The sequence below is a fragment of the Ambystoma mexicanum genome, chromosome 8 (genome assembly GCF_040938575.1).
Source record: "Ambystoma mexicanum isolate Mex_15411 chromosome 8, UKY_AmexF1_1, whole genome shotgun sequence".
Taxonomy (NCBI): Eukaryota; Metazoa; Chordata; class Amphibia; order Caudata; family Ambystomatidae; genus Ambystoma; species Ambystoma mexicanum.
The window spans coordinates 537,142,346-537,155,226 of record NC_090929.1 but is presented as its reverse complement, the minus strand read 5'-3'; the positions used below and the strand labels follow the sequence as shown (position 1 = coordinate 537,155,226).

At 43.6% G+C, this 12,881-nt stretch overlaps 2 protein-coding genes across 5 annotated transcripts in view; one reads left to right on the top strand and one right to left on the bottom strand.

Moving 5' to 3' along the window:
• TP73 (tumor protein p73) overlaps positions 1 to 12,881 on the bottom strand; it is a 510,790-nt gene that overhangs the window by 242,706 nt on the left and 255,203 nt on the right. The gene's annotated exons all lie outside the window — the stretch shown is intronic.
• LOC138472190 (calmodulin-1-like) lies at positions 3,911 to 4,978 on the top strand. Its single transcript, XM_069610234.1, has one exon. The coding sequence runs from the start codon at positions 3,959 to 3,961 to the stop codon at positions 4,397 to 4,399; it is 441 nt and encodes a 146-aa protein (XP_069466335.1). The 5' UTR covers positions 3,911 to 3,958; the 3' UTR covers positions 4,400 to 4,978.

Sequence of the window (12,881 nt, the reverse complement as noted above, 5' to 3'; positions counted from 1 at the left end):
GGCCCACACAAAGCCCTCAATCTATCCACCAAACGAAGGCAGGCGTACAGACACTTGCATATAGGAATCACCTCTGTGTGGTGAAATCGCCTGTTGGATTTTTAGGGTGCGTGCACGCAGACGGGGTTCGGAACTAACGTAGGGATGCGCGTATGCACTGTAGCGGGGTGCATGAACTGTCTATGGGGGTTTGCACGTAGATTTTCCAGAGTTTTACCTGAGTTATGGAAAGTTGTATGCATGTTGTCGGGGTGCCGGTAATAGTTACGGGGGACTATCTGGTTGTTGGGACCCCAAGCACTGTTACAAGGGTGCATGTGTTCATGCACAAGGAGCACGCAAAGCTGGCTGTATCTGGCTCTGTTTGCTTTGGGTGGGGGCATGTCAGGGGCGTTCTGGCCACGACTTGTGTGTACGGTCACTTTCCGTGAACTATTTCATGAATATGCAGAGCACACAGAATAACTTCTGCGCGCAGGCTTGCGCAGAGGCGTCCTCGGCACGCAGCCTTTGCAGTATTTCTGCGCACTTTTCCATGAATCGGGCTGCTAGTGTGTTTCATTTACTCCCACTTTTGATCTAAGGGGAAAGAAGGAATTTGAATCAGGATACTGGTGAGCAGGATGCAACGAAATGGTCGACATGGTCCCTCATCACACCTGAGGAGCATGCACTGTCTTCTACCGGCGGCATTAATCTGGGTGAACTTGCATTCACATCCCCTGTCCTCCTGTTATATATTGTTTGGGCAGGCAGCACTTGCCTAAGCCACCTGCCTTCACTTTTGGCTATACACCAACAAGTAGGCCACGCCCCCTTGTATGAGCCCCACTTCGATTTGTTATCCCACTTAAATATTACTTGATAGGCGTGACCTCGACATTAAGATCCCTGGCCAGTAGCAAAACCAAAAGGTTTTCCCTAACACGGCGACCGTAAGCCTGAAAGGCCAGCGGGGTTGTGGGAGGTTTCACCAGTTTTTCTGCTTGCCATTGACTGCCTCTGCCCAGGGCCAGCTCTAGTCAGCGGACGTACTTGCAGACTATTCCGCCTCTCACACACTAGAAAGCCTGCCATATTACATGATAATTTCGAGCAAACATGACTTAAAATACGATTGGACTACATCCGAAGACATTTGCAATAAAAGAACTGTCAACCGTTGGCTGTTACACGTTTTTTAAGTGTAACAAACAATGTAAACGAGGTTAAAACAAACACTCTGGCGCCTGTCTATAAAGTAAATGTTTGTGTGCATTGCCAGAGTTGTATGTGTTGTCTGCTACTCAAGGAAAGCGAACAACTGCTTTCAATCGATCGAATTTCGCCACGGACCGTTCTGAATAAGGCTTCGCTGTTCAGGGCCATAGGGCCAGTTATTTGTTTATTTATGTATTTCATTTTTATAATTAGCATCCGTGATTATGGAATATCTTTGAGCGATGTCAGCGTTTCCCGGATTTAAAGCACGTTTAAAGAGCCCCTTCACTTCACGGATATTTTTTTTCTGCGCCTTTGCTTTGTTGCATTCACTGAGGCCAACGCGTGGCATTCATCAAACAACATGCAGACCCACAAATATTCTACCCGACGCCTTAACGTTTGGGGTAAAATGCCACGACAAACGGTGGACCGCTGCGGGCCACCAGAGAGAGCTGCAGACGTTTTCTTTCATGTAATGTGCACACAGTTTCCAGTCAGTGTTGTCCTCCTTTATTTATGTTTTATTGAATTTCAGCCGCACGGTCATTAACATGCTTTGCGGCATAGGCTGTTTAGGTAACGAAGTAAACCGCACGTTTAAAATGTACCCAATTCGGCCATGAGACACCCACCCGCTAGCGAGCTGCCATTGAAAAACGGTTTTCTTTATTCGGCGCCACAAGGGTGCCCAGGCAGTCCCAGGCAGTGGGGCAGCAAACGCTCTCCTCGCTCATGGTACTTTTTGTATCGACCATGGGTTGGGGAAAGGATGAGCTGGCCATAGGACCGAAACCTGTGAGTGGCAGATCGCTGCAGCAGGTGCAACAACCATCTGAGCTATCTTAACAACTGAAAACCCACTTTCCCCTCTGTGAGATGGGACCAGTGCTATCCCTTGTGCACGGCGGCTTTTCTTGATTAATTACAGGCACGCCTCAAAGGCGGCAGGGTTGGTGCAAAGTCAGTCACACCAAGCCAGGTACAGGTTAAGCATAATGACCCACCCATTCTGGGCCTGATTCACAGGTGCGTTTTTTTAATGGCGCCATGCCATAGGAAAACGCTCTATGAATCAGACCCTGGCGTTATAAAGTCGTAGAAAGTGAAAGAGGACAGAAGTTACATCCTTGCCCCGGGCTCTGATATTTTTAAAACTCGACAGCCTGCATCCTAGAGTCTAGTCAAAGGCGTTGCTAGGGGGGGGGGGGGGGCTAAGGGGGCTATAGCCCCTGGTCTTTTGGTTGTAGCCCCGGATAGAATCTCAGGAGCTACAACCAAAAGGCTCTCTAGCCCCGAGTCCCGACAGTCCCGACAGTCCCGACATTAGCTTAGCCCCGGATCTTTTCCAGATCTAGCAACACCCCTGAGTCTAGTCCTTACGCATGTATTTGGCAGGACTGTAATTATACACCTGTGCGTGGCGGGTCCCTAGGGTACAAGGTGGCGGGGTGGGGGCGGCGTCTGTGTGAATAGGTGCGCCCTCAGAGAGAAATCGGCACTTTCAGTTGAAAAGAAGCAAACACGACCAAATATAGCACTAGAGACTAGAGAGACCAGCCAATAACGATACAGGCAACACTCTAGCAACATAACGACTCATCGGTGTAAACAAAAATGTCCGGGCTCGATCCTGTGACCTGAGTCCGCAGACACGCCTTTGCCCTCATCTTCTTTCTCTGTGCTGCCACGCACGCACCCAAAATGCAAAAATACATGTTTTTCCTTTTTGATCACATTTTCCAGGTGTCCAGGATTCTAAGTTGTTTCCAATTTTGAATCAAACAAACAATAATATCCACCTAAACTATTCAACAAGAGGCGTGGAGGGGACGATTTGGGGGTTCAGCGACGGATACAGGTTGGGACGTATTTCTAGGGCGAATATCCCCACCCTGTTTTTTGTTGGAGACGTATTAAAAGTCGTGTTTGACTTTTTAAAATTAAATCGACGTCTTTGACATTCTTTTCGTTTTTGACAAATTTATTTTGTCTTTTCCTGTAACCCCACACGACTCTTCCTTATCCGTCTTTGCACCTTCCTGTATTTTTGTTGATTTTAATGAATTTAATGAGGCTGTCACCCCCTACTTATTTTTGTATCATTTTAATTGTATTTCCTTGCCCTGCACCTCCACAGAGTCCTCCCTTCTCTTTTCGCGTACCTTTTCGCCACGCCTTCCCCGAAGCCTGACACCTTACCCCCAAAAGTCGCCCTGACTCTCTACGCCGTCCTCCACTTCATATCTTTTCACATCCCCAGTTTGGCCACCTGGCAATTCCTCACACTGGCTGTTCATTACTCTTGTAACCTTCAAATGTGCACAAATTCGCAATCGAGGTGTCCAAGAGATCGTCAACCCTTCTCTGCACGTTTTTCCCGAGGACTGCGCCTTTCCTACTGCACATTTCAAAGGAGGATACTGTGGCGTGGTTTGTTTGCAAACAGTGACATTAGTTCAGCTGTTGCTCGTCTCTAGGTTAATCTAAAATCACGTCCGTCAACAACATCACATAGGTACGTACAAAAAAAGATCAAAACACCTCGACGATTATTGAAATCATTCGACGGTCTTTGGCCCAAGGGGACACATGACAAAGGGTACTGATTTGGGGAATGGGGTTTTCTCATTCAAAAGTGCTATTGTAAATCAGGCCCCTAACGTAGTGATATAGCGCTTTAGTTTCCAATTGTGGAAGGATAAAAGTGGCGCGCGAGAGATCAGCTGTGGACCGTTAGACACACGCACCCGTCACAATGGCTGATCAACTAACAGAAGAACAGATTGCAGAGTTCAAAGAGGCTTTTTCCTTATTTGATAAGGATGTTGATGGCACAATTACAACAAAAGAACTGGGTACAGTAATGAGGTCGCTTGGACAGAATCCAACGGAAGCAGAGCTCCAGGATATGACCAACGAAGTAGATGCTGAAGGCATTGAGTTCCCGGAATTTCTTACAATGATGGCAAGAAAAATAAAAGATACTGACAGTGAAGAGGAAATAAGAGAAGCATTCCGTGTATTTGACAAGGATGCAAATGGCTATATTACTGCTGCAGAACTTCGTCATGTGATGAATAATCTTGGGGAGAAGTTAACCGATGAGGAAGTTGATGAAATGATCAGGGAAGCAGGTATTGATGGGGATGGTCAAGTAAATTATGAAGAGTTTGTACAAATGATGACTGCAAAGTGAAGATGTACAGAATGTGTTAATTTTCTTGTACACAATTGTTTATTTGCCTTTTTTTGTAACTTATCTGTAAAATGTTCCCTAATGTCAAAAATATGCATGTCTAGTTAGGATTAATTATCATTTTTTTAATCCTATTATCCCCATCATCAAAGGAACTTAAAAGAGGTGATCAAGTGACTATTGTTGCATGTGGCTTACCCTGGATATCACCAAAGCCCTATTGTATATCTGAAATGAGATGGACTTCTTGGACAAACATCCAAGTTGAGGAGCTCCCATTTGGGTTATACCTGAAGTTGGAGTTCTTTGGGAAGTATCTTCATTGTTGAAATGTAGAGTTGTCTCTACATGGACTATGGACAGTCAACAATATGAAATGCAAGTTGCACTACTGCAAAACGGGTGTATCATCCAGTCACCAGAACACTTTTTGCATCTATTGTTCTTTTGTTCTGCTGTCTGTATTAGAACCCCAAATTCTAATGTTACTATGCTTTTTAACTTTGTTTAGCCACTTCTCTGCTTATGGCACAATTTGCCTCAAATCCATTCCAAGTTGTACATTTGTTTTCCAATAAAACAATTCTGAACATTTTGGCGTTGAGGAATTATGCCGAAGGGGGTCCCCAGATGCGGTTGCACCATTGAAGTTCGCCGCGACAAACAACACTAATGTGTGTACAATGGAACGGACCCGCGTACAGGATTGATCAAGTTATGTGGGCGCGGTACTAAAGGCTGAGACAAAAGGTTGGTGAAACGAAAAGAAATCACCTTATTATGAATGACTAGAAGCCGCGTCATTTGAATGGTGCGCAAGAGCGGGAGGCCAACGGATGCCGAGTGCAGGAGAGCAACCGGAGAGTGATGACGTGTGACGTAACAGCCTATTGACGAGTTTAGGTACTGCTGGATGTTAGACTAAAGTACCCTTCAACGTTTCCTACGTGCCGCCATTTTGAGAATCTCCATTGCCATAACTATCATTGTAACGGATTGTCGATCTGAATAAATACATTACGTGACTGTGACCGGAAAATAAATAATGTAAACGTGCACTGCGTGAAAACCAGGTGGCGCTAACGCACATTGAGTAGTATAAAAAGAAGATAAAAAACACAGTGTGCCAAAATAACAGATGTTGCATATAAAGAAACGAAAATGTATGAAAGTGTGACGGGTGCAACAGGGAGGCTCCTGAAGTCAGCAGTAATTAGTTTACAGTGACAGTAGCTCTCACAGTACTGTATGGAGAGCATGATGTGACAAACTGTGACTGAATAACGATGATACACAACTCATTCCAGATACAATAACCCAGCCGAGAGGAGAACATGGAGGCAGGGTTGGGGATAACCATTCGGAACTCTCAATTGGCTCAATAATATCTTGTGTGCATAATTTTTCCAGTTCTTTTTGTAATGCTTCTCTCGTGCCAATCGGTATATTTCTCACCTTATGTACCACTGGTTTCGCCCCTCTGTTGAGTACAATGCAATGTTTAAAACCTTTCAGAACACGAATATTGTCATTGGGAAAACTCTTGGCAACATTTTCAGAAGTGTCGCAACTATTTTCATTTATGCATAGAATAGGTATACTCTCACCAGGACGTATTCTGATCCTTAGCGACGCTTGTTCCCACCAACCAACTATGGAAAACCCATTTTCAGCCACATATAGTCTGCAGTAGGTTTTGCTTCCTTCAAAATCCAAATGTACCCATGTGTAATCTATGATATGTATAGGTGTCTTGCCACTGCCACAACACCAGTGGCTTTTACCTTGGTTATATGTAAATCCTCCATTTTCTTCGTTAATACATTGGCATAGGTCTCCACATCTACCATTGTATACAGAGAACCTGTATCAACCATAACTTGTAAGGTTATAACATTTATAGCCATAGGCACCCATGGACCAACACCACTCTCGGTTGGTGTGATAGCTAGTATCTGTACTTCTTCTTCAAATTCATTTGTGATTGCCAACAAACTTTTTGGACCCCCAATTTCTTCCAAAGCTTTTATGGAGAAAAAAAAATGAGTGGCAATACTGCTCTTTGCCAGTAGATGCCACCTTCAGTAATGTTTAGAATCACAACATCAGTTAAAGACATTTGAAATTAGGCACTTTTCAAACAGGAAAGGGAAATTATAAGAGAATACATGTTTGATTTTTGCCACGCATTGTATTAAAGTTTATCATTGGAATGCTGGTATGTACGAATAATGGATTTCTTTCAGAAGAACTCTGTGATTGCATGGTGTACTGACCCCTTTTGATTTTATGTTGTTTCATATTTTAATATATTTATTTTGATCAAAATGTGTACATTTATTGAACATATTTAAATACATCTTTTAAACCAGAATTGTTCCCCTTTCATTGCACATATGTAAACTTAATGAGCTCTGTTCGGTCAGTTCCTTTAAATGACTGAGAAACCTGGCGGTACCCCCATGCCTACTCCCCGGGGCGCCTCGCCTCAGATGGCCAGGGAAGGGCCATCACTTTTGGATCCCGACCCTGTGGGTGGAAAAGTGAGGGAGGATCATCTGAGTAGAGGGTCTTCGGGGATTGGGGATGGAGTGCCAACCGGCGAGACATGGTATCTGCCTTTTCCTGAAACCAACCTCCCTTGCTTTTGTGGGCTATTGTGACCCTAGCCCTGTGCAAAACCCTACACTTCCCCTGCAGGCCATTGTTGGGACGAACTCCCAGGTAGACTGGAGGGCCACTAGGAGGTTGCAGACTCTTGGAAGGCCCAACACCTTCCCCCAAAAGGAACGTAGACCCAGCCAGACAGCAAGTTCAAACTGCGGTTTATGACAGCAAAACCAACATGGATCAGTACAAGGATAGAGGAAATCCGAGGACCACTCAACGTCTCCTCGATCGTACGCCAGTTTTGTCCTAAAGTTGCGTCATAGTGACGTCACAATCTGGGACCCTCTCCAGAAAACCTATCGCACTGGATTGGCTACTGAGTAATAGTTCACCTATAGTGGACACTACGCATGTTAATCTACTGGCTCTCGCATGTCCGGTGGCTGGCCTGGTCCATCCCCAAACTGCTATGTCTAACAATGTTGCAGTGTGAGGGTCTTACCATTGGTTCTTGCCCATTGCTACCCACCCCTAGGAGCCTGAACTGTGATTGGCTAGAGTATACAAAGATTGGGGTATAAGCAAGAAGGGGTGCGCTATGACCTGTCCTGTTATTGTGTTATCTGCAGCAGTAGCAGCATAAGGAGGAACCCCAAACTTCCATAAAAAGTTACATCAAAACATAAGATGCTGATAATTGCGCTATAACCTCTAACTTTTTTCCACTCAAGATCCAATATAGAAGTACAAACTCTCAATATGTTATAGACATATATGTTTAATTCCAATATCAAACCTTGAAGAAAATTCCAGGACATTAGACTGCTGCAACTCTCCTTTGCTTTCCCAACCAACATTTCGGATTCATTTTTGGTAATTCTACCCTTAGCTAGAAAAAGCACAGATATGATCTTTGTTGTTAGTTACTACGGAAAAAAGTAACAATAGCGTAACTCATGCTAACTAAAAGCCCCATTTCAAAAACGTGTTGATCCTGCATTTTCCAGTCACTTAGAAAAGCTTTAGGAACCTCCTGCTTTCCATAGTAAATGTGATGGGAGTGAATGACTGAAAGGGAGGTACTTTTCCAAGGGACACTGCAGTAACCAAGTGACATTGCCACAGAAATAACAAGTGTTGAATGAAATTCTCCAGGTTCAGCTCAAGATGATTTTCTCCCAAGTCAGGCTATTTCGTATTCTGCCAATGGGTGAAAAGTAAACAAAGGGCTGCTTAACACTGAGTCTGAGCGTGTGAAGTGAAAACTCGCACAGTTATAACAAAAGTGTTCTGACCTGTCATAAACACACCAGCCAAGCCTAAATAAAGACGACAGATTGAATATAGTGGTTATCTCTCCCCTTTGTGAAAATCATCATTCTAATGTAATGCTTACTATCAGAGTGGATGTTAGATGTTTGGGTATTTCTGTTTGATGTCCCCTCTCCTCACTATTAATAAGGGTATCCCTTGACTGTACATGTTGCAATCACGCTAGAGGTACAGGAGCTACTTACCTCTGCTTTGCTATAAGTGTGGTGGAGTTAAATGTCCAGCGTTAGACTGCCAGAACTCTATAAGCAGGAGTAGGCATGGTCTTCAGTCCCTAACAAGAAGCTGCTGCCTGTCCTTTCATTATGAGTATAGTGCATCTTATTGGAATATACTACCTTGCGAAATCTACCTGATCCCGTTTACATCTTTGTGGATAAAGTCCCCTCAAGGAATCGCACTGAAGGACTATCCTGTGGGAGTGCCTCCAAGAATGATAAGCATGGAATCCTTCCCTCTGTGAAAAAAAGCCTTAACCCCTAAATGCTACACTTTCATTCAGAATACCTTTCTTTTTTATAGAGTTTTGATGAGCATTTTTCAGACACTATTGCCAAAAGTGAGGTCCAAGTTCGCACAAGATGTATTTGAAGCCTTGAAAAGCCGGTCTGTGGCAGCACTGATTCTTCAATACCATGATACCTGAAAGCCTTTTATAGTAGAGGCAGACGCGTGAGATGCTGTCGTAGGAGCAATCCTGTTACAACACTCCAAAGAAGGAGAGGAACACCCAGTATCTGTCTCGAAAGTTAACACCTTATGAAAGAAACTATTCGGTGCTTGAGAAGGAACCTTTGACTATGAAACAGGCTTTCCTGGATTGGAGACATATTTTATTCGGGGGCCCAGTTCGAGGTGGAGGTCAGAACTGATCATCGCAATTTAAAAGTCCTCCAAACACATGCAATGTCTCAACAGCTGACAAGCCCAATGGCTTATTTTTTCTTCCAATACAACTTCAAAATAACCTACATCCTAGGCGAGACAAACAACAATATGTACGACAATATTTTTGGTGAGGATAATATGTAGGGATACCGTACAGCCAGCGTAGTTGCGGATGCCCTATCTTGCCAGACAGCCCCCCCCTTGATCCCGAGGTGAAGCCAGAATTCTTGATACCACCTTCCAGGATAGTTGCACTGATATTTTCGTTTCTATCCAGGTACGTCAAAACACTATGAATACACCTTTGTTTTGAAATTCACAATCACCATGGTCTCTGTAAAGTACAAGAACTTATTTTCTTAGATTGTCATCTGCTTCTGCCCAATAAAGACCTACAATTTCACATTTTGAAGCTTTGTCATGATACTGCTACGGCAAGGAACAGAGGTATCGCCAGTACTTAGAACCTTGTAGAACACCAGTTCTGGTATCTCTCAGTGAATTCTGATGTCAAAGAGTACGTTTCATCCTGTCCAGTCTTTGCTAGACCCAGGACACCTCGCCATAAACCCCATGCAAAACTCAAATTGATTCCAGCAACGCGAGCTTCCTAGAAAGCAATTTCGGTAGATTTTATCGTTGAAATGCCATCCAATGGATGTACAGTAATAATGGGTACTGTAGACTATTACACGAGGACGGCATACTTCTTGGCCTTGCCCAAACTTCCGTCTGCCAATGAAATGGCAGAAGTGTTCCTGAGAGATATATATCGCCTACATGGATTGGCGGACAAAATCATCTCTAAACGGGGTACGCAGTATACCTCTCTGTTCTGGAAACATCTTTGTAATTCAGAAAGATCGAATGAGGTCTATCCTCAGGATATCTCTCACATACCAACAGGAAAACCGAGCATTTAAATCAATCTTTTGAACAATATCTATGCTATTCTGCCATGGCAACCTATGACAATTGGGAAATGTTACTATCTTTGGCCGAGTTCAGTTATAATAACAGCCAATACACTAGCATAGGAATGAGCCCTTTTTTGTGTGCCTATGGGCTTCATCCTATTGCCTTTCCGTTGTCTATTACCATGGAACAACCACTTCCAGCTCTTGTTATATGACTTCAACAACTGCAGGAAACAAATCAACTTGCTGCCGGGAACATGGCCGCAGCCCAGCGCAAGATCAAGCCTGCGGCCGACCAGAAACACTTGACAGTACCCACTTTCCAAGTGGGCGATAGAGCCTGGTTGGCTGCCAAATTGTTACCATGCCATGTGGGCCCTTCTAAATTGGCATCAAAGTTTGTGGGCCTTCAAACTCTGCTTGCCCACTGCCTGGAGCTGTATCCATCCTGTTTTTCTTGCCTCTTGACTGAAAGCCAATGTCCACAGACCTGGATCAAGCGAACCGGCTCCTCCGCCTCCTATACTTCGGGGGCGGTCATCTCGAATATGAGGGGCACACCATTGGTTCTCGATATAGGAGACTATGTTTACACTTTTTGGTGGACTGGACGGGTTACAGTCCTTGCAACAGGATCTGGGAAAACGCCTCGCAGATCCATGCCCCCATCTGGTTAGGTGATTGTTTTTCTTCTTCATCCTGGTAAACCTGGTACTCCTGCTCTTGGCAGGGGGTATACTATCATGGCAGACTTCTATCGCCACTGGTGCCACCAGTCACCGCATTGGACGTCTTTTGACCATCGCAAGATGGCAGTCCTTTGTGATCACCATTCCCATTCCAAGATGGTGGCTGTAGCTACCAGTGACGTACTTCCTGTTCCAGCGCGATCAGCTCAGCAGCCTTAACTTCATGCTGCTGGGAGATGCTGGTGCGCCTTATTAGCGTAAATCCATATTTTTCCTTTTTTGTTCTGAAGATATTCTTCTGTTTTTTTTAACTGTCTCCTGTTTTGATTTCCTGGAATTCCCTGTCTTGCTGCAGTCCTTCTCCCTTCCTGCTCCTGCCCTTCTCCCTGTCCCTGTTTTGGTCCTCTGTTGTGTTTGGACAGTCTTTGTGGCAGTTACATTCCTGGAGACTTTCCAATTGGTATTTTCTCCTGCACCACCATCTGCAGCAGCTCTGTGATAACGCTCCTATTGCATGGACTCTTCAGCTGTCTGCTCTACATCTACTTTTTCCCCCCTTCATGGTTTTACCTATGACTTGGCTCCCGCCTTTGGGGGCCAACCTGTCTGGTCACTACCACAGACAGAGTCGCTTCCTCAGATGGAAGGCCACAATTCTCCAAACCCAAGCGCCTCACCACCGGGGTAAGACCTGCAATGACAATCATGCACACATCTGTTTTTCTTATATTGTGAATGATTAGAATCAAAAAGATTAGACACAAAATGATTAACAAAAACCTTGATTGTACAATATACACAAGTGTGCTAGTTATTTTTTAAAAAACATCTGTTTATTTCATATCTTTTATGTTAGTACCTTACATAGCGTGACGTCACATGTTGCACTACTATGCATACTAGGCACTATTCCGAATCATTGTTCTTTTGTTCCAAATCTCAATTGTTGCTGTTCACAATCTTTGCCGGTGATGTGTATTTTAGTATTGGCCTCATAACTTCCACATTCTGTGCCTCTAATGGTCTTGTGTCTTCACTTCACTTTATGTGTGCACAATGTTGTAAATAACATTCATACTTATATTCGGCATATTAGCAAATTGTGGTGTTGAATGCCAGAACTTTGTTCTTATTATGCTTTTTCATTGCACATAATATTATTGTTAATGCATGCATAATGTCATATGTACCATACCTTAAAAAAATCAATATGGGATATCACAAAATTTAGAATATTTATATTGGGTTATTGCATTGTTGACCATACTGGTCTCCAGTACTTGGTGGGTGTCCATGTAATGCTCAAGTGTGAATCATATTCAAACAAAGTCAATCTAGTTATTACATCTTACGTTGTGTCACATTCAACATCAATATAGGAATGGGCAACTCCCTGCATATTGCATATCTACTGTCTAGAATCAATCTTTGCTCTTGAGTTGTTTTGTACATCAGACAAATTCTGGCCTTTGTCATAAAAGACTAGAGAAACACTTGCATTTCATGATCAGAGTTTAGTGCAATCATCGTGGTTCTTAATCTGCAGATGATTTTCGCTTCCATCCATCTCAATTTGAGCTCCCTATCTTTTCTTCTGGCATCTGTCATTTCTCTGTGTGGTCCCACAAAGCAAATTCTTTTTTGCTGTCATTCTGGCAGTGTTGCTGCCAGTGCAATGCCAGTGGTAATCTCTGATCTTGGCTTCCAATTGAGTCTACATGTTCTTAGTTCCCTTATAGTGCTGCCAATATAAATCTTTTGATAGATACAAACAATTGCGTAGACTACAAATGACGTTTGCAGTTAATACATTGTTCGATATCAATTTTCTCTTTGAATGTTGTACATAATTGTTTGCTATTGGTAATAGCATACTACCACATTTGTGAAATACTTCCAATTTTGTCTGCCACCAGTCTTTTGCATCATTATCATATATTGTCTGTTTCTTCAAAAAGGATGGGCTTGGAGTTGTATGTAAAGAAAGGGCCCGACTGAGTGTGGCGGTTGGCCTGGAGCCCATAAAACGTGGTAATTCCTGATCTA

Excerpts from the sequence above, each read along its gene's own strand:
- LOC138472190 (XM_069610234.1), top strand. The coding sequence starts at position 3,959 with ATGGCTGATCAACTAACAGAAGAACAGATTGCAGAGTTCAAAGAGGCT.